At 45.5% G+C, this 25,351-nt stretch overlaps 1 protein-coding gene across 2 annotated transcripts in view; it reads left to right on the top strand.

Annotated features, from left to right (window-relative positions):
* Positions 1 to 25,351, top strand: part of ube2o (ubiquitin-conjugating enzyme E2O) — a 221,030-nt gene that overhangs the window by 93,357 nt on the left and 102,322 nt on the right. For both annotated transcript variants that reach the window (XM_078225883.1, XM_078225882.1), the window contains 2 exons: positions 8,393 to 8,543; positions 13,928 to 14,517. In XM_078225883.1, the coding sequence (XP_078082009.1) occupies positions 8,393 to 8,543; positions 13,928 to 14,517 (741 nt within the window). The remainder of the gene's footprint in view (positions 1 to 8,392; positions 8,544 to 13,927; positions 14,518 to 25,351) is intronic.

Raw genomic sequence — 25,351 nt, 5'->3', positions numbered from 1 at the left:
AATTGACCTGTAGCAGCGCAGGCTTTTGGGATGAGACTTCAAGATTTCCATTGCCTTTTGCATGAAAAAATGTTCACTGATTTGGGTCTTAAGCGACACAGCTGTAACTCATGTTCCCTTGTTCTGAATTTCCCTAGCAGAATAATTAGTTTCTCTATAGTTACCCTGTTAGATCTTTTCAGTAATTTAAATAGTGCAACAAGACCACCAGCATACCCTGGTATGGTATGAGGCATGAATTGGCTGGGAAACATTACTGAAAGGAAAGACAATGGACAGGCAATGGCAGGCATTTAAAGAATGAATAGGTGAACGCCAGAATTTGTTTCTTCCTGTTTTGCACAAGAGTTGTAAGGGATCTATAGCCAAACCATGGCTTACAAGGGAAATTAGAGATAGTATCAGATTCAAGGGAGAAGCATACAAATTGGCAAGAAAAAGCAACAGGCCTGAGGATGGGGAGCAGTTTAAAATTCAGCAAAGGGCGACTATGGAATTGATTGAGAAGGGAATTCTTTTGAGGATGGAACTAGTGGAGTTGACCGAGGAGATCCAGTGGATGTGGTTTATTTGAACTTTCAGAAGGCTTTCGACAAGGTCTCAAATAATAGACTATTACATAAAGTTAAAGTGAATAGGAGGGGGTGAGATGTAGAAACATAGAAACCCTACAGTGCAGAAGGAGGCCATTCGGTCCATCGAGTCTGCACCGACCACAATCCCACCCAGGCCCTACCCCCACATATTTTACCCGCTAATCCCTCTAACCTACGCATCCCAGGACTCTAAGGGGCAATTTTTAACCTGGCCAATCAACCTAACCCGCACATCTTTGGACTGTGGGAGGAAACCGGAGCACCCGGAGGAAACCCACGCAGACATGAGGAGAATGTGCAAACTCCACACAGACAGTGACCCGAGCTGGGAATCGAACCCGGGACCCTGGAGCTGTGAAGCAGCAGTGCTAACCACTGTGCTACCGTGCTGCCCCTACTCTATTATGTAGCATAATAGAAACAAAGAAGATAGGAGCAGGAGGAGGCCATTTGGCCTTCGAGCCTGCTCCGCCATTCATTACGATCATGGCTGATCATCCAACTCAATAGCCTAATCCTGCTTTCTCCTCATAACCTTTGATCCCATTCGCCCCAAGTGCGATATCCAGCTGCCTCTTGAATACATTCAATGTTTTGGCATCAACTACTTCATGTGGTAATAAATTCCACAGGCTCACCACTCTTTGGGTGAAGAAATGTCTCCTCGCCTCTGTCCTAAATGGTCTACCCCGAATCCTCAGATTGTGACCCCTGGTTCTGGACTCACCCACCATCGGGAACTTCCTCCCTGCATCTACCCTGTCTAGCCCTGTTAGAATTTTAAAAGTCTCTGAGATCCCCTCATTTGTCTGAACTCCAGCGAAAACGATCCTAACCTAGTCAATCTCTCTTCACACATCAGTCCTGCCATCCCCGGAATCAGCCTGGCAAACTCGATAGGGTCTTTTAAGAGACTTCTGGATGAGTACATGGGACTTAATAGGATTGAGGGTTATAGGTAAGCCTATATGTAAGCCTAGGTAGGTAGGGACATGACCAGTGCAATTTGTGGGCCGAAGGGCCTGTTTGTGCTGTATTTTTTCTATGTTCTAAACCGTCACTGCACTCCCTCGAGAGGAAGAACACCCTTCCTCAGAAAAGTAAATCAAAACTGTACACAATACTCTAGGTGTGGCTTCACCAAGGCCCTGTATAATTGCAACAACACATCCCTGCTCCTGTACTCAAAACCTCTCGCAATGAAGGCCAACATGAGGGATCTGGGAATACAGGTACAGAATTCCCTAAAAGTGACGTCACAGGTGGATAGGGTCGTAAAGAGTGCCTTTGGTACATTGGCCTTTATAAATCGGAGTATCGAGTATAAAAGTTGGAGTGTTATGGTAAGGTTATATAAGGCATTGGTGAGGCCGAATTTGGAGTATTGTGTACAGTTTTGGTCACCTAGTTACAGGAAGTATGTAAATAAGGTTGAAAGAGTGCAGAGAAGGTTCACAAGGATGTCGCCGGGACTTGAGAAGCTGAGTTACAGAGAGAGATTGAATAGGTTGGGACTTTATTCCCTGGAGCGTAGAAGATTGAGGGGAGATTTGATAGAGGTGTATAAGATTTTGATGGGTATAGATAGAGTGAATGCAAGCAGGCTTTTTCCACTGAGGCTAGGGGAGAAAAAAACCAGAGGGCATGGGTTAAGGGTGAAAGGAGAAAAGTTTAAAGGGAATATTACGGGGGGCTTCTTCACGCAGAGAGTGGTGGGAGTGTGGAATGAGCTGCCGGATAAAGTGGTAAATGCGGGGTCACTTTTAACATTTAAGAAAAACTTGGACGGGTTCATGGAGGAGAGGGGTGTGGAGAGATATGGTCCAAGTGCAGGTCAGTGGGACGAGGCATAAAATGGTTCGGCACAGACAAGAAGGGCCAAAAGGCCTGTTTCTGAGCTGTAATTTTCTATGGTTCTATGCCATTTGCCTTCTTTACCACGTGCTGCACCTGCATGCTTACCTTCAGTGACTGGTGCACAAGGACACCCAGGCCCCGCTGCACACTCCCGTACTCTGGGATGTAGATTATCCGGCCCTGGAGATTTATCCGCCTTCAATCCCATCAATTTTCCCAGCACCATTTCTCTACTAATATTGATCTCCCTCAGTTCTTCACTCTCACCAAATCTTGCATTCTCCAACATTTCTGGCATCTCATTTGTGTTCTCTTTTGTGAAGACAGAACCGAAGTATGTATTCAGTTGCTCGGCCATTTCTTTGTCCCTATTATTCATTTCCCCGTTTCTGTCTGTAGAGGACCTACATTTGTCTTCACCAACCTCTTTCTCTTCACGTATCTATAGAAACTCTTAGTGTCAGTTTTTATGTTCCCTGCAAGCTTTGCTTATGAACTGTATTTTTCCCTTAATCAATCCCTTGGTCTTTCTTTGCTGTGTTAATAGTCATGGTAGTGAGATAGTGACGTGTGTCATGTAACAGTGACAGCATGTGACGTGTGCTAGAGACTGTACAGGAGATGGAATAGTCTATACACAAGAGGTGTGTTTCTCGTGTATAGCGTAAGTAAAGTAGTTTTGGAGTAACGAGAGTTACTGGAATAGAGGGAAACCTTCCTGGTATCGGTTAGGCCATAAGACAAAGCACAAAACAAGTGGCACCTTGATGCTGGGCATGTTAGCTTAGATGCTGTTGGACTGCCTTTCTTGCTACTGGGTTTGGAGAATCTTGCGATAATACTATTGGTTGTGCTTCTCTGGTGCTTTGAGGTGCCTGCACTGGGTTATCCAAGTCTGAGGCATATAGGAGTGTAGGGGTCAATGGTGCCCAGGCATATATGAGTGTACGGGTCAGTGCTGCCCAGGCATATAGGAGTGTAGGGGTCAATGCTGCCCAGCAAACCATTACCTTACTCTTGGATTTGAGATCCTTGTTCTCAAATACTTGTTTCTTCGCGTGGCCAAAAGCCTGGAGTGTGGCGACTAGGGGATTTTCACAGCAACTTCATTGCAGTGTTAATGTAAGCCTACTTGTGACAATAATAAATAAACTTTAGGTGTTGTAGAATGTTGCCACCTATATTTGCCTTCCTTGAGAGGAGGCTCCCAAAATATGGAAAATGGTCCACGTTCTCCAGGATCTCGCTGTTGATCGTAATTGATGGGGGAAGAGTGGGGTGCTGTGCTGTAAGAGCTGGTTGGAAAAGAGGCCCTTGGCTTTCTGGGTTTTTAGTGAAAGACCCATTTTCTCATGCTTCAGAGAGCACAGTTCTAGTCTCCTTGGCCAAGAATGGATATAATTGTTTTTGGAACAGTTCAGGAAGGCTTTATTGATGGATTCCTGGGATGAAGAGGTTGAAAAGCTTTGAATAGTTTAGGTCATATTCATTGGAGTTTCGAAGAAAAAGGTGATCTTATTGAGGGTGGCAGGCTAAAACCAAGGGATATAATTGAAAATGAGATCCCTCATTAAGACCAAGATCAGAATATTTTTCTCTGTGGGGTTTTAGTGTAGAATTGTCTTCTCCAGAGAAGCTGGGCTACTGAATATATTCAAGGTTGAGTTAGGTATGTATTTGATGGACAAGGCAGACAGGAAAGTGGATTTGATTCGATTTATTATCATTACATGTATTAACATAGTGAAAAGTATTGTTACTTGCGCGCTATACAGACGAAGCATACCTTTCATAGAGAAGAAAACGAGAGAGTGCAGAACGTAGTGGCACAGTCATAGCTAGGGTGTAGAGAAAGATCAACTTAATGCAAGGTAAATCCATTCAAAAGTCTGACAGCAGCAGGGAAGAAGCTGTTCTTGAGTTGGTTGGTACGTGACCTCAGACTTTTGTATCTTTTTCCCAAAGGAAGAAGGTGGAAGAGAAAATGTCCGAGGTGCGTGGGGTCCTTAATTATTCTGGCTGCTTTGCCAAGGCAGCGGCGGGAAGTATAGACAGAGTCAATGGATGGGAAACTGGTTTGCGTGATGGAATGGGCTACATTCATAACCTTTTGTAGTTCCTTGCGGTCTTGGGCAGAGCAGAAGCCATACCAAGCTGTGATACAACCAGAAAGAATGCTTTGTATGGTGCATCTGTAAACGTTGGTGAGAGTCGTAGCTGACGTGCCAGATGTCAAAGAAGCATTCAAAGATGCTTAGTCTTCTGAGAAAGTAGAGATGTTGGTGGGCTTTCTTAACTATAGTGTCGGCATGGGGGGGCCCAAGACAGGTTGTTGGTGATCTGGACACCTAAAAACTTGAAGCTCTCGACCCTTTCGACTTTGTCCCTGTTTCCTGTTGATGTAGACAGGGGCCTGTTCTCCTCTATGCTTCCAGAAGTCGATGACCATCATCTTTGTTTTGTTGACATTGAGGGAGAGATTATTGTTGCTGCACCAGTTCACCAGATTCTCTATCTCATTCCTGTACTCTGTGCCAACATTGTTTGAGCTCTGACCCACTATGGTGGTGTCATCAGCAAACTTGAAAATCGAATAGGAGGGGAATTTGGCTACATAGTCATAGGTGTATAAGGAGTATAATAGGGGGCTGAGAACACAACCTTTTGGGGTACTGGCGTTGCGGATGATCGTGGAGGAGGTAGTGTTGCCTATCCTTACTGATTGTGGTCTGAGTTAGGAAGTTCAGGATCCAGTCACAGAGGGAGGAACCGAGGCCCAGGCAACAGAGTTTGGAGATGAGTTTCGTGAGAATGATGGTGTTGAAGGCTGAGCTGTAGTCAATAAATAGGAATCTGACATAGGTATCCTTGTTATCTCATTGTTCCAGGGTTAAGTGCAGGGCCACGGAGATGGCGTCTGCTGTGGACCTGTTGTTGTGGTAGGCAAACTGTAGTGGATCCAGGTAGTGTGGGAGGCTGGAATTGATTAGTGCCATGACTAGCATTTCGAAGCATTTCATAATGATGGATGTCGGAGCCACTGACCGATAGTCATTAAGGCATGCTGCTTGGTTTTTCTTAGGTACCGGAATGATGGTTGTCATCTTGAAGCAGATAGGGGCCTCATATTGTAAAGGGAGGTTGAAGATGTCTGTGAATACCCCCGCCAGCTGACCCACGCAGGATCTGAGTGCTCATCCGGGCCAGTCGCTTTCTGCGGGTTGACCCTTGAGAAAGCTGTCCTGATATCTGCAATGGTGACCCCAGATACAGGTTCATCCAGGGTGCAGGGCATGTTCTCGCTCAAAATGGGTGTAGAATGCATTGAATTCATCAGGGAGGGGTGCGTTATGAGTCCACAATATAAGCCATGATCTTATTGAATGGTGGAATAGGCTTCGGGTTGGATAACCTACTCTTCCTAATTCCTGTTGTGTTTAGGCCAAGAATGTATCCTTGATCCCATTTTAATTTGACTTCCAAAAGCACGGCGTTAGTTTTCACGTATAAGCTGATGACACCTCATTCTACCTCTGCATTTCACAATACTTCCATTGTTGCTGAATTATCCGAGCTTGTCTGACATCAAGTAATGGACGAGCAGAAGTTTCCTCAAATTAAATATTGGAAGACTGAAGCCATTGTCTTTGGTCCTCACTTTAAACTCTGTTCCCTCGCTACCAACATCATCCCTCTCCCTGGCTTTGGGGACTAAACTAGAATACTGAGAGCCTTTGTGTCATTCGTCTGGGATTCTGATGACATCCGTGCCACCTCTTAAGATGCTTATTTCCATCTCTGTAAACCTCATCTCCTCAGTCATGCCTTTGTTACATCTAGACCTGACCATTCTAATGCACTCCTGGCCGGCTTCCCACTTTCTACTCTTCATAAACTTGAGGTTATCCAAAACTTTGCAGCCCAATTGATTGGTACCTTGGCAATCAGTATCTTTTTCTCTTGTTGTATGAATTGTGATTGTTTGAAATTTGACATTGTTGCGTTTGTCCTGATGAGTGCAAGATGGAAAGCTTCAGCAACGTGTCTCTTTTAGCAATATTCAAACACTGTACTACCAGGTGACTGTTTAAATAAACAATCTCCCATTCGAGCTTCACTTGAGAAATGTTGTTCCTATTAGGAGCAACAGTACCAAGTGTTGTCCACCCATCATCCTTGTGCTCACTCATCTACATCAACTCTTGGTTGATCAATGTTTTGATTTTAAAATTCTCGTCCTTGTTTGCAATTTCCTCCATGACTTCACCCCTCCCCATTTTTTACCCCTCTGAAAGCTGCAGTCATCTATGGCTTGCTGAGCATTCCTGCTTTTAATTGATCCCAGTAAGAGTTTTAACAACACCAGGTTGAAGTCCAACAGGTTTACCTGTTAAACCTGTTGAACCTGTTAGACTTTAACCTGGTGTTGTTAAAACTCTTACTGTGTTCACCCCAGTCCAACGCCGGCATCTCCACATCGAAACTTTAATTGATCCACTATTGGTGGTCATGCCTTCAGCTGTGAGGGGCCCTAAGCTCTGGCATTCTCTCCCTAAAGCACTTGGATTCCCTCCACTCTTTCACCCTGTAAGCCACTTGTTGAGTGAACTTATTTGAACAAGCTTTGGGCCATCTGGTTTAATTTTTTCTTAACGTGGCACAGTTCTAATTTTGCTTTATAATATCCCCGTGAAGACTTTAGGTAGATTACACCAAAGACACTGTATAAATATTTCAGTATTTCCTTAGAGAAAGAGATGAACAAATTGAGTTTTGTTAGCTGAAGGTATATGTAGTCAGATTGCAGATCTCTCTGACTCAAGAGGCTAAACGACCACCTCCTATGTTTTGAGTCTTGGGAATTCTGAATCCAAAGGATTTTGAATGCTCAGTTAATGAGGACACTTAAGACTGAGATTGATAGATTTTTGGGTACTTAAGGGAATCGAGGGTAGAGTGACGGGTAAATAAAGTTTATTTATTAGTGTCACAAGTAGGTTCACATTAACACTGCAATGAATTTACGGTGAAAATCCCCGAGTCGCCACACTCCAGCGCCTGTTCGGGTACACTGACGGAGAATTTAGCATGGCCAATGCACCCTAACCAGCACGTCTTTCGGACTGTGGGAGAAAACTGGAGCACCTGGAGGAAACCCACACAGACGTGAAGATAACGTGCAGACTCTGCATAGACAGTGACCCAAGCCGGGAATCGAACTCGGGTCTGTGGCGCTGTGAGGCAGCAGTGCTAACGGCTGTGCCACCGTAAACTTGATGTAGAAACTCAGCCAAGATCTTAGTGAATGGGGTCGCAGCTTGATAGTTAAATGGTTTACTCCAGTTATTTTGATCTGCTTCTCAAAACATTAAGTTCAGTTCTGTCTGGAGTTGTTTAGTTCTGAGTGGGATGCAATAAAGGGGTTTTTTGTAGAATGTGTAGCACCTCTATTTTGGCCCAATGCCCTAACTGAAGGACTGAACTCTGCTGACTAATTTTGTGAGTCAAATGAAAAGTTGGATAATATGCAGTCATTGTACTGAAATATTAATTGCCTTTCTTTCTCTACAAATGCTGCCTGACCTGTTGAATATTTCCAGCATTTTCTGTTTTCAGTTCAGATTTCCATCATTTGTAGGATTTGGCTTTTGGATGATATGAAAGGCAGGTTCACTTTATTCCACTAATAAGTCCTACCATCAAATCCACCCCGTGTGACATTTCTTAAACCCAAATGGCAAATGCATCAAAAATATTTTATGGAGTTTGGGATTTAACCAAAACTTTAACAAACTTTGATTCATTAAGTTATATTTTGACATCAGTATTTGTGTGAGTGATCCTGTGGATAGTGACTTTCCTGTTGTTTCAAGTTCAACTTGTATTTTGAAACGGATTGTAGAAGATCTTGATTCCATTTGTGTTTTTCTTTTCTCTAGGGTGAAACGCTTGAACTGTTATGACCATGCTCGCATGGTTCTGGCAGAGCGGGCTGTGTACGTACTTCCAGGAGATCCTGAATGTACAGCTATTTCTTCAGAGAGTCCAGAAGGAAATTCCATCATTGCTGTGAATTCTGTTGTCAGAAAGGTAACTTCTGTATGGAGATACTGTGCCTAAGGCAGGTAACTAATGAAGAGTAACTACTCCTTTAAGGAGAGCATAGTAACTCTTGTCTGTTTGATGAATGAACTTCAACATAAATAAGTGAGAGGTGGTGTGTTTTGGTAGGAAGAATGAGGTCACAGATTCCTTTAAAAAAGTCTCTAAATGGGGTTGAGGAACAGAGGGACCTGGATGGACAAATACAGAAATCTCAAAATAGCAATGCAGGTTAATCAGGCCATTTTAGAGGAAAGTAAATCAAACACTGGGATTCCTTTTTAGAGGTATAGAATTCAAAGCCAGAGATATTATGTTAAATTTGTATAGAACCCTGCTTAGACCACATCGGGAATACTGACAGCCATCTGATTTCCATATTTGAAAAGGACAAGGTGCAAAAACATTTGCCAGAATCATATCAGAACTATGTGTAATAAAATCATAGAATCCCCACAGTGCAGGAGAAGGCCATTCAGCCCATCAAGTCTGCACTGACTCTCTGATAGAGCATCCTACTGAGGCCCACCCCCCACATATAGAACAGTACACCACAGAACAGGCCCTTTGGCCCACTATGTTGTGCCGAGCTTCATCTGAAACTGAGATCAAGCTATCCCATTCCCTATCATCCTGGTGTGCTCCATGTGCCTATCCAATAACCGCTTAAATGTTCCTGAAGTGTCTGACTCCACTATCACTGCAGGCAGTCCATTCCACACCCCAACCACTCTCTGCGTAAAGAACCTACCTCTGATATCCTTCCTGTATCTCCCACCACAAACCCTATAGTTATGCCCCCTTGTAATAGCTCCATCCACCCAAGGAAATAGTCTTTGAACGTTCACTCTATCTATCCCCTTCATCATTTTATAAACCTCTATTAAGTCTCCCCTCAACCTCCTCCGCTCCAGAGAGAACAGCCCTAGCTTCCTAAACCTATCCTCATAAGACCTACCCTCCAAACCATGCAGCATCCTGGTAAATCTCCTTTGCACTCTTTCCAGCACTTCCACATCCATCTTATAGTGAGGTGACCAGAACTGCACACAATATTCCAAATGTGGTCTCACCAAGGTCCTGTACAGTTGCAATATAACCCCACGGCTCTTAAACCCCAACCCCCTGTTAATAAAAGCTAACACACTATAGACCTTCTTCACAGCTCTATCCACTTGAGTGGCAACCTTCAGAGATCTGTGGATATGGACCCCAAGTTCTCTCTGTTCCTCCACAGTCTTCAGAACCCTACCTTTGACCCTGTAATCCACATTTAAATTAGTCCTACCAAAATGAATCACCTCACATTTATCAGGGTTAAACTCCATCTGCCATTTTGCAGCCCAGCTTTGCATCCTATCTATGTCTCTTTGCAGCCTACAACAGCCCTCCACCTCATCCACTACTCCACCAATCTTGGTGTCATCAGCAAATTTACTGATCCATCCTTCAGCCCCCTCCTCCAAGTCATTAATAAAAATCACAAATAGCAGAGGACCAAGCACTGATCCCTGTGGCACTCCGCTAGCAACCTGCCTCCAATCCGAAAATTTTCCATCCACCACCACCCTCTGTCTTCGATCAGACAGCCAGTTACCTATCCAATCGGCCAACTTTCCCTCTATCCCACACCTCACTTTCTTCATAAGCCGACCATGGGGGACCTTATCAAACGCCTTACCAAAATCCATGTATATGACATCAACTGCCCTACCTTCATCAACACACTTAGTTACCTCAAAAAATTCAATCAAATTTGTGAGGCACGACTTGCCCTTCACGAATCCGTGCTGACTATCCCGGATTAATCCGCATCTTTCTAAATGGATCATTTCTATTCCCTTTCTTAAACAGAGGAACAACATTCGCCACTCTCCAGTCCTCTGGCACCATCCCCGTGGACAGCGAGGACCCAAAGATCAAAGCCAAAGGCTCTGCAATCTCATCCCTTGCCTTCCAAAGAATCCTAGGATATATTTCATCAGGCCCAGGGGACTTATCGACCTTCAGTTTATTCAAAACTGCTAGTACATCCTCCCTCCGAACATCTATTTCCTCCAGCCTATTAGCCTGTAACACCTTCTCTTCCTCAAAAACATGGCCCCTCTCCTTGGTGAACACTGAAGAAAAGTATCCATTCATCACCTCTCCTATCTCTACTGACTCCATACACAAGTTCCCACTACTGTCCTTGACCGGCCCTAACCTCACCCTGGTCATTCTTTTATTTACAGTAACATAGAAAAGCTACAGCACAAAACAGGCCCTTCGGCCCCACAAGTTGTTCCAAACATATCTCTACCTTTTAGGCCTACCTATAACCCTCCATCCTATTAAGTCCCATGTACTCATCCAGGAGTCTCTTAAAAGACCCTATTGAGTTTGCCTCCACCACCACTGACGGCAGTCGATTCCACTTGCCCACCACTCTCTGTGAAAAACTTCCCCCTAACGTTTCCCCTGTACCTACCCCCCAGCACCTTAAACCTGTGTCCTCTCGTAGCAGCCATTTCCACCCTGGGAAAAAGCCTCTGAGAGTCCACCCGATCTATGCCTCTCAGCATATTATATACCTCTATTAGGTCTCCTCTCATTCTACGTCTCTCCAAGGAGAAAAGACCGAGCTCCCTCAGCCTATCCCCATAAGGCATGCCACTCAATCCAGGCAACATCCTTGTAAATAGCCTCTGCACCCTTTCAATCTTTTCCACATCCTTCCTGTAATGAGGCGACCAGAACTGAGCACAGTACTCCAAGTGGGGTCTGACGAGGGTCTTATATAGCTGCATCATTATCCCTGGACTCCTAAACTCAATCCCTCGATTGATAAAGGCCAGCACACCATACGCCTTCTTAACCACCACCTCCACCTGCGGGCCCGAGTTTAGAGTCCTATGAACCCGGACCCCAAGGTTCTTCTGATCCTCTACAGTACTAAGAGTCTTTCCCTTTATATTGTACTCCTTCATCCCATTCCTCACAAGAGTAAAAAGCCTTGGGGTTTTCCTTGATCTGACCCGCCAAGGACTTCTCATGCCCCCTCCTAGTTCTCCTAAGCCCCTTTTTCAGCTCATTCCTTGCTAACTTGTAACCCTCAATCGTGCCATCTGAACCTTGTTTCCTCATCCCTACATAAGCTTCCCTCTTCCTTTTTGCAAGACATTCCACCTCTTTTGTGAACCATGCTTCCGTCGCTTGGCCATTTCCTCCCTGCCTGACAGGGACATACCTATCAAGGACACCCAGTATTTGTTCCTTGAAAAAGTTCCACTTTTCATTAGTGCCTTTCCCTGACAGTTTCTGTTCCCAACTTATGCCCCCTAATTCTTGCCTAATCGCATCATAATTACCTCTCCCCCAATTGTAAACCTTGCCCTGCCGTACAGCCCTATCCCTCTCCATTGCAATAACAAAAGACACCGAATTGTGGTCACTATCTCCAAAGTGCTCTCCCACAACCAAATCTAACACTTGGCCTGGTTCATTTCCCAGTACCAAAGCCAATGTGGCCTCACCTCTTGTCGGCCTATCTGCATATTGTGTCCGGAAACCCTCCTGCACACACTGCACAAAAACTGCCCCATCCGAACTATTCAACCGACAAAGGTTCCAATCAATATTTGGAAAGTTAAAGTCCCCCATGACAACTACCCTGTGACCCCCACACCTATCCATAATCTGCTTAGCAATTTCTTCCTCCACATCTCTCTTACTATTTGGGGGCCTATAGTAAACTCCTAACAACGTGACCGCTCCTTTCCTATTTCTAACCTCAGTCCATATTACCTCAGTGTGCAGATCCCCCTCGAAGTGCCTTTCCGCAGCCGTTAAACTATCCTTGATTAACAATGCTACTCCTCCACCTCTTTTACCAGCTTCCCTACACTTACTGAAACATCTATACCCCGGAACGTCCAACATCCATTCCTGTCCTTGTTCTACCCACGTCTCCGTAATGGCCGCAACATCGTAGTCCCAAGTACCAATCCACGCCCCAAGTTCATCTACCTTGTTCCGGATGCTCCTTGCATTGAAGTAGACACACTTCAACCCACCTTCCTGTCGACTGGTACCTACCCTTGACACCTTCCCCAATACCTCACTACCCTCAACACTGACTTCCGGACTACAACTCCTTTTCCCACCCCCCTGACAAATTAGTTTAAACCCCCCTGAAGAGCTGTAGCAAATTTCCCTCCCAGGATATTGGTGCCCCTCTGGTTCAGGTGCACCCCGTCCTGTTTGTACAGGTCCCACCTTCCCCAGAATGTGTTCCAATTATCCACGTATCTGAAACCCTCCCTCCTACACCATCCCTGCAACCACATGTTTAACTGCACTCTCTCCCTGTTCCTCAACTCGCTATCACGTGGCACCGGCAACAAACCAGAGATGACAACATGGTTTGTCTTGGCTCTCAGCTTCCAGCCCAGCTCCCTAAATTCTTGTTTTAAATCCCCGTCCCTTCTCTTTCCTATGTCATTGGTACCAATGTGTACCCCATTAATCCCTCTATCCTATAGAAGGGGTGAGGCCACATAGGGGGCAACTTAGTATGGTCAATTCACCTAATCTGCACATCTTTGGAGTATGAGAGGCAACTGGAGCACCTGAAAGAAACCCATGTAGACACGGGGAGAATGTGCAAATTCCACACACTTGGCCAAGGCCAGAATCGAACCTGGGTCATTGGCATTGAGGGACAGAAATGCTAACCACTATGCTCCCATGCCGCCACATGTCATGAAAGACTGAACAAGCTAGGATTCTTTTCTCGGAGAAGTGTGATCCGATAGAGGACCATTTAAATTATGAAGAGATTTTGTAGGATGGGTGTTGAGATGATGCTTCCAGTTGGGCAAGGGAGAGATTGGAACCGGGGCATAAATCAGTTAGTCACCCAAGGAATGATGAGTGTGTGGAACTGACTATCACAGAGGTGAATAGCAAAGATGTGTTTGAGGGAAGCTTGTGAAACATGAGGAGGAAAGCCTGGAAGGTTATGTTGATAGGGCAAGGTGGGAGAGGTTTCTTGTGGAGCATGAACACTGGCATAGACCTGTTGGACTGGAGGGTTGTTTGCACTGTAAATACTTTGTACTGTGTGCAATTCTATCTTAACTTCTGCACATCCAATTTCTAAGTCAGTTAGAAAGCCACTTATACATTTTAAAATAATTTACCTCATTTAAGACTGCCTGAGAGGAGTAAGGTAAGCAGATTCTTTGATTATCTGGAAGCATTGTAGGAATGTCTGTGGCCAGGTTCATGGCTTCATTCAGAAAGAAGTTTGTCAATATGTTATAATTTGTGATTGTTTGGCAGCTGTATGACTGAACCTGCTGCAACTTGTCCCTCTGTCTTTTCATTAGGTTAAACGTCTCTTTGACAAGGAGATAGTGAAGACAATCTTGAATAATTTGGACACCCATGATGTGGATCATTCTGACAAGTTCACAGTTGCCTTGGGTGATGGATCTGTCATGGTCACCTCGACTGTTTTTGGGCTTAGTAGCTCTAAAGCAAGATTAGGTTGGGAGGGCACACCTCAACTGGCCATAGGACTGAAATCCCAATCTGTAAATGGGACTGCAGAGAAGGAGCCTGTTCTGAGCAATGGCCCAGTCCCAACCAGTGCTGTTGATGCTGAGAATCAGTTGGAACAAAGAGTGAAAGTGGGAAACTTGAAGGATATGGGCCAGTCTCCAGTGGTATTAGGTGAAGACTTGCTGGAAAGTAGCCACATTCTGAAGATTCAGCTGACTGAACAAGATGCAGATGATGAAGGTGCTGAGGATACCGATGAAACAAGCTCGATTTCATCTTCTGCAAGTTCAACTGCGTCGTCGCAAAGTGGGGGTCAAGGGCGTAAAAAAAGTATCCCACTTTCTATAAAAAACTTGAAGAAGAAACACAAGAAGAAAAAAAACAAACCCTCCAGAGAATTCAAGCCAGGTGACAGGTGAGATATCGTGATTTTACAGAGAGAAGCATTAGGTCAAATGCTACTGGTTATGGATTAAAGGATCTGTGTTGGGTTTTTTGTAGGCTATAACAACACACACAAGAACATGCAAACATGAATTAGGAGCAGGAGTAGGCCACACTTGGAATACTGTACAGTTCTGTCACCCTATTATAGAAAAGATTTGATTTAGACATAGAACATAGAACAGAACAGGCCCTTCGGCCCATGATGTTGTGCCGAGCTTTATCTGAAACCAAGATCAAGCTATCCCACTCCCTATCATCCTGGTGTGCTCCATGTGCCTATCCAATAACCGCTTAAATGTTCCTAAAGTGTCTGACTCCACTATCACTGCAGGCAGTCCATTCCACACCCCAACCACTCTCTGCGTAAAGAACCTACCTCTGATATCCTTCCTATATCTCCCACCACGAACCCTATAGTTATGCCCCCTTGTAATAGCTCCATCCACCCGAGGAAATAGTCTTTGAACGTTCACTCTATCTATCCCCTTCATCATTTTATAAACCTCTATTAAGTCTCCCCTCAACCTCCTCCGCTCCAGAGAGAACAGCCCTAGCTCCCTCAACCTTTCCTCATAAGACCTACCCTCCAAACCAGGCAGCATCTTGGTAAATCTCCTCTGCACTCTTTCCAGCACTTCCACATCCTTCTTGTAGTGAGGTGACCAGAACTGCACACAATATTCCAAATGTGGTCTCACCAAGGTCCTGTACAGTTGCAGCATAACCCCACGGCTCTTAAACTCCAACCCCCTGTTAATAAAAGCTAACACACTATAGTTTATTATTGTCACACTATATATTTATTATTGTCACATGTATTAACATAGCGAAAAGTATTTTTTCTTGCGTGCTATATAGACAAAAAATACCATTCAGAGAGAAGGAAAGGAGAGAGTGCAGAATGTAGTGTTACAATCATAGCTCGAGTGTAGAGAAAAATCAACTTAATGCAAGGTAAGTCCATTCAAAAGTCTGACGGCAGCAGGGAAGAAGCTATTCTTGAGTCGGTCGGTACGTGACCTCAGACTTCTGTATCTTTTTCCTGAAGGAAGAAGATGGAAGAGAGAATGTCCGGGGTGCATGGGATCCTTAATTATGCTGGCTGCTTTGCAGAGGCAGCGGGAAGTGTAGACAGAGTCAATGGATGGGAGGCTAGTTTGTGTGATGGATTGGGCTACAAAGAGTTGTCAGGGAGAAAATCGGACCTCTCGGGGACAAAGGAGGGGAATTATGCTTAGAACCCAAGGGAATAGGGGAGATCCTAAATGAATACTTTGCATTGGTATTCACGAAGGAGAGGGGCGTGTTAACCGGGAGTGTCTCGGAGGGAGGTGTTGACCCGTTAGAGAAAATCTCCATTACAAGAGAGGAAGTGTTAGGTTTTTTAGGGAACATTAAAACTGACAAAGCCCCAGGGCCTGATGGCATCTATCCTCGACTGCTCAGGGAGACGAGAGATGAAATTGCTGGGCCTCTGACGGAAATCTTTGTTGCTTCTTTGGACACGGGTGAGGTCCCTGAGGATTGGAGGATAGCGAATGTGGTCCCGTTGTTTAAGAAGGGTAGCAGGGATAACCCAGGAAATTATAGGCCGGTGAGCTTGACGTCCGTGGTAGGGAAGTTGTTGGAGAGGATTCTTAGAGACAGGATGTATGTGCATTGAGAACGGAACAATCTCATTAGTGACAGACAGCATGGTTTTGTAAGAGGGAGGTCGTGCCTTACAAATTTGGTGGAGTTTTTTGAGGAAGTGACAAAAACGGTTGATGAAGGAAGGGCCGTGGATGTTGTCTATATGGATTTCAGTAAGGCATTTGACAAAGTCCCACATGGCAGGTTGGTTAAGAAGGTTAAGGCTCATGGGATACAAGGGGAAGTGGCTAGATGGATGGAGAACTGGCTTGGCCATAGGAGACAGAGGGTAGTGGTCGAAGGGTCTTTTTCCGGCTGGAGGTCTGTGACCAGTGGTGTTCCGCAGGGCTCTGTACTGGGGCCTCTGCTATTTGTGATATATATAAATGATTTGGAAGAAGGTGTAACTGGTGAAATCAGCAACATGTCACGAAGATGGCTGGACTTGCGGATAGCGAAGAGCATTATCGGGCAATACAGCAGGATATAGATAGGCTGGTAAATTGGGCGGAGAGGTGGCAGATGGAGTTTAATCCGGATAAATGCGAAGTGATGCATTTTGGAAGAAATAATGTAGGGAGGAGTTATACAATAAATGGCAGAGTCATCAGGAGTATAGAAACACAGAGGGACCTAGGTGTGCAAGTCCACAAATCCTTGAAGGTGGCAACACAGGTGGAGAAGGTGGTGAAGAAGGCATATGGTATGCTTGCCTTTATAGGACGGGGTATAGAGTATAAAAGCTGGAGTCTGATGATGCAGCTGTATAGAACGCTGGTTAGGCCACATTTGGAGTACTGCGTCCAGTTCTGGTCGCCGCACTACCAGAAGGACGTGGAGGCATTGGAGAGAGTGCAGAGAAGGTTTACCAGGATGTTGCCTGGTATGGAGGGTCTTAGCTATGAGGAGAGATTGGGTAAACTGGGGTTGTTCTCCCTGGAAAGACGGAGAATGAGGGGAGATCTAATAGAGGCGTACAAGATTATGAAGGGGATAGATAGGGTGAACCGTGGGAAGCTTTTTCCCAGGTCGGAGGTGACGATCACGAGGGGTCACGGGCTCAAGGTGAGAGGGGCGAAGTATAACTCAGATATCAGAGGGATGTTTTTTTACACAGAGGGTGGTGGGGGCCTGGAATGCGCTGCCAAGTAGGGTGGTGGAGGCAGGCACGCTGACATCGTTTAAGACTTACCTGGATAGTCACATGAGCAGCCTGGGAATGGAGGGATACAAACGATTGGTCTAGTTGGACCAAGGAGCGGCACAGGCTTGGAGGGCCGAAGGGCCTGTTTCCTGTGCTGTACTGTTCTTTGTTCTATTCACAACCTTTTGTAGTTCCTTGTGGTCCTGGGCTGAGCAGAAGCCATACCAAACTATGATGCAACCAGAAAAAATGCTTTCTATAGTGAATCTGTAAAAGTTGGTGAGAGTCACAGCTGACATGTCAAACTTCCTTATTATTAAGCCAGAAAGAGTGCAGAAAAGATTTACTTGGATACTACTGGGACTTGATGGTTTGAATTATAAGGAGAGGCTGGATAGACTGGGACTTTTTTCCCTCGAGCGTAGGAGACTTAGGGGTGATCTTATAGAGGTCTATAAAATAATGAGGGGCATAGATAAGGTAGATAGTCAAAATCTTTATCCAAAGGTAGAGGAGTCTAAAACTAGAGGGCATAGGTTTAAGGGGAGAGATACAAAAGGGTCCAGAGGGATCATTTTTTCACTGAGGGTGGTGTGTGTCTGGAACAAGCTGCCAGAGGTAGTAGTAGAGGTGGGTATAATTTTGTTTTTTACAAAGCATTAGACAATTACATGGGTAAGATGGGTACAGAGGGATATGGGCCAAAATGCGGGCAACTGGGACTAGCTTAGTGGTAAAAACTGGCGGTGTGGACAAGTTGGACCGAAGGGCCTGTTTCCATGATGTAAACCTTTGACACTATTTAGCCCTTCGAACCTGCTCCACTATTCAGTAAGATCGTGACTGATCTGATGGTAACGTCAATCCAACATTCCTTCCTACACAAATAAAACTAGAATCATACAGATCTTTGTACACTAAAGAGGCAATGTAGCATGGGCAATCCACCTAACCTGCACATCTTTAGACGCTAAGGGGCAATTTAGCATGGACGATCCACCTGAATAGAACTTGGTGCAAGTTAGATGCAGACAGCCAGAGTTTGTGAAACAGAAACTAGAAGCAGGAGTAGGCCATTTGGCCCTTCGAGCCTGCAGCATCATTCATTCATGGCTGATCATATTCAATATCCTGATCCCACTTTAGCCCCAAGAGCTATATCTAATTTCTTCTAGAAATTGTGCAGTGTTTTGGTCTCAACTACATTCTGTGGTAGTGAATTCTAGGGGATTGTCACAGTAACGTCATTGCAGTCTTAATGTAAGCCTCCTTGTGATGATAAATAAACATTCATCATTCTCCTCTCAGTTGTAAAAGGTTTACCCCTTATCCTCAGATTATGACCCCTAGTTCTGGACTCCCCCACCCTTGGGAACATTCTTTCTGAATCTACGTTTATAAGTTTCTATGAGAACCGCTGTCACTCTTCTAAACTCCAGTGAATATAATCCCAACCTACTTAATCTCTCCTCATGTCAGACCTGCCATCTCAGGAATCAGCCTGGTAAAGCTTTGCTGTACTCTCTATAGCAAGGACATCCTTCCTCAGCTAAGGACACCAAAACACTCAACACTCCAGGTGTGGCCTCACCAACACCCTATACAATCGCAGTAAAATATTTCTATTCCTATACTCAAATCCTCTTGCTATGAAGGCCAACATACCATTTACCACCTTTACTGCCTCCTGTACCTGCGCACTTACTTTCAGCGACTGATGCACAAAGGCGCCAAGGTCTCTGAGTCCACTTTCTTTACATCCATTCAAATAATCTGCTTACCAAAGTGGATAACCTCTCATTTATCCATATTATACTACATCTGCCATGCATATGCCCACTTAGCCTGTCCAAATCACAGCTCACCCTCCCACCCAACTTTGTATCATCTGCAAATTTGGAGATGATACATTCAGTTCCCTCTTCCAAATCATTAATATAGAATGTGAACAGTTGGGATCCTAGCACAGATCCCTGCGGAACCCCACTAGTCACTGGCTGCCCATCAGAAAAGGACCCATTTATGCCAACTCTGCTTCCCTATCTGCTAACCAGCTTTTTATCAGTCTCAAGACACGACCTGCAATCCCATGTGCTTTACCTTCACCCAGTAGTCTGTTACGTGAGACGAAGAAAAAAGAAAAAAAAGCTGCTGCCCTTACTCGGTCCGAATCCCTCTATTCCCTCCCTATTTCATGTACCCATCCAGATGCCTCTTAAATGTTGCTGATGTGCCTGCTTCCACCACCTTGTCGAAAGCCTTTTGAAAGTCTAAATAAACCACATCCACCGGCTCTCATTGGTCAATGCTACTAGTAACATCCTCACAAAATTCCAATAGACTTCCTCTTTGTAAATCCATGCTGACTTTGATTATACCACTGCCTTCCAAATACTGAGCTATGAAATCCTTGATAATGGACTCTAGCAACTTCCCCAGTACCGACATTAGGCTCACTGGTCTATAGTTCCCTGTTTTCTCTCTACCTCCCTTTTTGAACAGGGTCTTACATTAGCTATGCTGCAATCTGCAGGAACCAATTCAGAGTTCAAAGCATTTGGAAAGTGACCACCAAAAGATCTATTTACAGTACCACTTCCTTAAGGTACTTAACTCTGCATTCCAGAGTTATCAGGTCCTGCAGATTTATCCACCTTCAGTCCCATCAATTTCCCCAAAACCTTTTCTCCACTAATGCTGATTTCTTTCAGCTCCTCACTAAAACTTGTTTCTTTCAATTTCTGGTACATTATTCATGTTTTTCTTTATTCATCTGTGGGACCTGGACATCACTGACTATGATGTGGAGATGCCGGTGTTGGACTGGGGTATGCACAGTAAGAAGTCTCTCAACACCAGGTTAAAGCCCAACAGGTTTATTTGGTAGCACAAGCCACATGCTTTTGGAGCACTGCTCCTTCATCAGGTGAGTGGGAGTTGTGTTCACAAACAGGGCATACAAAGACACAAACTCAATTTACAAGATAATGGTTGGAATGAGAGTCTTTGCAGGTAGTCAAGTCTTAAAGGTACAGACAATGTGAGTGGAGAGAGGGTTAAGCACAGGTTAAAGAGATGTGTATTGTCTCCAGCCAGGACAGTTAGTGAGATTTTGCAAGCCGTGGGGGTTACAGATAGTGTGACATGAACCCATGATCCCGGTTGAGGCCGTCCTCGTGTGCGGAACTTGGCTATCAGTTTCTGCTCAGTGATTCTGTGTTGTGTGTCGTGAAGGACGCCCTGGAGAACGCTTACCCGAAGATCAGAGGCTGAATGCCAAAGACAGTTGAAGTGTTCCCCAACAGGAAGAGAACACTCTTGCCTGGTGATTGTCGAGCGGTGTTCATTTATCCGTTGTCGTAGCGTCTGCATGGTCTCCCCAATGTACCATGCCTCGGGACATCCTTTCCTGCAGCATATCGGGGAGACAACGTTGGCTGAGTTGCAAGGGTATGTACAGTGTACCTGGTGGATGGTGTTCTCACATGAGATGATGGCATCCGTGTCGATGATCTGGCACGTCTTGCAGAGGTTGCTGTGGCAGGGTTGTGTGGTGTTGTGGTAACTGTTCTCCTGAAGGCTGGGTAGCTTGCTGTGGACAATGGTCTGTTTGAGGTTGTGCGGTTGTTTGAAGGCACGAAGTGTGGGTGCGGGGATGGCCTTGGCGAGATGTTCGTCTTCATCAATAGAACATAGAACAGTACAGCACTGAACAGGCCCTTCGGCCCACGATGTTGTGCCGAGCTTTATCTGAAACCAAGATCAAGCTATCCCACTCCCTATCGTCCTGGTGTGCTCCATGTGCCTATCCAATAACCGCTTAAATGTTCCTAAAGTGTCTGACTCCACTATCACTGCAGGCAGTCCATTCCACACCCCAACCACTCTCTGCGTAAAGAACCTACCTCTGATATCCTTCCTATATCTCCCACCACGAACCCTATAGTTATGCCCCCTTGTAATAGCTCCATCCACCCGAGGAAATAGTCTTTGAACGTTCAGTCTATCTATCCCCTTCATCATTTTATAAACCTCTATTAAGTCTCCCCTCAGCCTCCTCCGCTCCAGAGAGAACAGCCCTAGCTCCCTCAACCTTTCCTCATAAGACCTACCCTCCAAACCAGGCAGCATACTGGTAAATCTCCTCTGCACTCTTTCCAGCGCTTCCACATCCTTCTTATAGTGAGGTGACCAGAACTGCACACAATATTCCAAATGTGGTCTCACCAAGGTCCTGTACAGTTGCAGCATAACCCCACGGCTCTTAAACTCCAACCCCCTGTTAATAAAAGCTAACACACTATAGGCCTTCTTCACAGCTCTATCCACTTGAGTGGCAACCTTTAGAGATCTGTGGATATGGACCCCAAGATCTCTCTGTTCCTCCACAGTCTTCAGAACCCTACCTTTGACCCTGTAATCCACATTTAAATTAGTCCTACTAAAATGAATCACCTCACATTTATCAGGGTTAAACTCCATTTGCCATTTTTCAGCCCAGCTTTGCATCCTATCTATGTCTCTTTGCAGCCTACAACAGCCCACCACCTCATCCACTACTCCACCAATCTTGGTGTCATCAGCAAATTTACTGATCCACCCTTCAGCCCCCTCCTCTAAGTCATTAATAAAAATCACAAAGAGCAGAGGACCAAGCACTGATCCCTGCGGCACTCTGCTAGCAACCTGCCTCCAATCCGAAAATTTTCCATCCACCACCACCCTCTGTCTTCAGTCAGACACAGTAAGAAGTTTAACAACACCAGGTTAAAGTCCAACAGGTTTATTTGGTAGCAAAAGCCACACCTTTTGCTACCAAATAAACCTGTTGGACTTTAACCTGGTGTTGTTAAACTTCTTACTGTGTTTACCCCAGTCCAACGCCGGCATCTCCACACCATGACTTCGATCAGACAGCCAGTTACCTATCCAATCGGCCAACTTTCCCTCTATCCCACACCTCCTCACTTTCTTCATAAGCCGACCATGGGGGACCTTATCAAGCGCCTTACTAAAATCCATGTATATGTCATCAACTGCCCTACCTTCATCAACACACTTAGTTACCTCCTCAAAAAATTCTATCAAATTTGTGAGGCATGACTTGCCCTTCACGAATCCGTGCTGACTATCCCGCATTAATCCGCATCTTTCTAAATGGTCGTAAATCCCATCCCTAAGGACCTTTTCCATCAATTTACCAACCACCGAAGTAAGACTAACCGGTCTATAATTACCAGGGTCATTTCTATTCCCTTTCTTAAACAGAGGAACAACATTTGCCACTCTCCAGTCCTCTGGCACCATCCCCGTGGACAGCGAGGACCCAAAGATCAAAGCCAAAGGCTCTGCAATCTCATCCCTTGCCTCCCAAAGAATCCTAGGATATATTTCATCAGGCCCAGGGGACTTATCGACCTTCAGTTTATTCAAAACTGCCAGGACATCCTCCCTCCGAACATCTATTTCCTCCAGCCTATTAGCCTGTAACACCTTCTCTTCCTCAAAAACATGGCCCCTCTCCTTTCATTCAACAATGACATGTTGAAGGCTCCGGAGAAGATGTCGTAGCTTCTCCACTCCGGGGAAGTACTGGCTGACGAAGGGTACTCTGTCTGCCGTGTCCCGTGTTTGTCTTCTGAGGAGGTCGGTGCGGTTTTTCGCTGTGGCGCGTAGGAACTGTCGATCGATGAGTCGAGCGCCATACCCTGTTCTTATGAGGGCATCTTTCGGCGTCTGGAAGTGTCTGATGCGAATCTCCTCATCTGAGCAGATCCTGTGTATACGGAGGGCTTGTACGTAGGGGATGGCTTCTTTAACGTGTTTAGGATGGAAGCTAGAGAAGTGGACCATCGTGAGGTTATCTGTGAGCTTGCAGTACAGTGAAGTGCTGAGGTGACTGTCCTTGATGGAGATGCGTGTGTCCAAGAATGCAACCGATTCCGGAGAGTAGTCCATGGTGAGTCTGATGGTGGGATGGAACTTGTTGATGTCATAAAGAATAAAGAACAATACAGCACAGGAACAGGCCCTTCGGCCCTCCAAGCCCGCGCCGCTCCCTGGTCCAAACTAAACCATTCTTTTGTATTCCTCCATTCCCATTCCGTTCATGTGGCTATCTCGATAAGTCTTAAACGTTCCCAGTGTGTCCGCCTCCACCACCTTGCCCGGCAGCGCATTCCAGGCCCCCACCACCCTCTGTGTAAAATACGTCCTTCTGATATCCGTGTTAAACTGTAGTTTGCTGCGGACAATGGTTACCCAGCCTTCAGGAGAACAGTGACCACGACACCACACAACCCTGCCACAGCAACCTCTGCAAGACGTGCCGCATCATTGACACAGATGCCATCATCTCACGTGAGAACACCATCTACTAGGTACACGGTACCTACTCTTGTAACTCTGCCAACGTTGTACAGCTGATACGCTGCAGGAAAGGATGTCCCGAGGCATGGTACATTGGGGAAACCATGCAGACGCTACGACAACAGATGAATGAACACCGCTCGACAATCACCAGGCAAGACTGTTCTCTTCCTGTGGGGGAGCACTTCAGCAGTCACGGGCATTCAGCCTCGGATCTTCAGGTAAGCGTTCTCCAAGGCGGCCTTCACGACACACGACAGCGCAGAGTCGTTGAGCAGAAACTGATAGCCAAGTTCCGCACACATGAGGATGGCCTAAACCGGGATGTTGGATTTATGTCAAATTATCAGTAACCCCCACAGCTTGCCTTCTGGACTTGCAGGCTGTCCTGTCTGGAGACAATACGCATCTCTTTAACCTGTGTTTAATGCTCCCTCCACTCACATTGTCTGTATCTTTAAGACCTGGCTGGCTGTAGGGATTCGCATTCTAATCAGTATTCTGTAACTTGATTTTGTGTCTCTGTGCACTGTTTGAGAGCACATTTCCACTCCATCTGACGAAGGAGCAGTGCTCCGAAAGCTAATGGTATTTGCTACCAAATAAACCTGTTGGACTTTAACCTGGTGTTGTGAGACTACTTATTCTGTGACCACGCCAGTTCTCCACCCATCTTGCCACCTCCCCCTTTATCCCATGAGATCCAACCTTTTGCACCAACCTACCATGAGGGACTTTGTCAAACGCTTTACTGAAGTCCATATAGACGACATCCACGATCCTTCCCTCATCAACCATTCTAGACACTTCAAAAAACTCCACGAGGCTAGTGAGGCATGACCTCCCTCTCTCAAAACCAAGCTGACTATCGTTAATGAATTTATTCCTTTCTAAATGCGCATACATCCTATCTGTAAGAATCCTCTCCAACAACTTCCCTATCACGGACGTCAAGCTCACTGGCCTATAATTTCCCAGGTTATCCTTCCTACCCTTCTTAAATAACGGGACCACATTAGCTATCCTCCAATCCTCTGGGACCTCACCTGTGATGTGGAGATGCCGGCGTTGGACTGGGGTAATCACAGTAAGAAGTTTAACAACACCAGGTTAAAGTCCAACAGGTTTATTTGGTAGCAAAAGCCACACAAGCTTTCGGAGCTCCAAGCCCCTTCTTCAGGTGAGTGGGGATTCTGTTCACAAACAGGGCATATAAAGACACAACCTCAATTTACATGAATAATGGTTGGAATGCGAATACTTACAACTAATCAAGTCTTTAAGAAACAAAACAACGTGAGTGGAGAGAGCATCAAGACAGGCTAAAATGATGTGTATTGTCTCCAGACAAGACAGCCAGTGAAACTCTGCAGGTCCAGGCAACTGTGGGGGTTACAAATAGTGTGACATGAACCCAATATCCCGGTTGAGGCCGTCCTCGTGTGTGCGGAACTTGGCTGTCAGTTTCTGCTCAGCGACTCTGCGCCGTCGTGTGTCGCGACGGCCGCCTTGGAGAACGCTTACCCGAATATCAGAGGCCGAATGCCCGTGACCGCTGAAGTGCTCCCCAACAGGAAGAGAAGAGTCTTGCCTGGTGATTGTCGAGCAGTGTTCATTCATCCGTTGTCGCAGCGTCTGCATAGTTTCCCCAATGTAC

The sequence above is a fragment of the Mustelus asterias genome, chromosome 12, assembly GCF_964213995.1.
Source record: "Mustelus asterias chromosome 12, sMusAst1.hap1.1, whole genome shotgun sequence".
NCBI lineage: Eukaryota > Metazoa > Chordata > Chondrichthyes > Carcharhiniformes > Triakidae > Mustelus > Mustelus asterias.
Note: the sequence above shows the minus strand (reverse complement) of the source record. Positions and strands in the feature narration are given on the sequence as shown.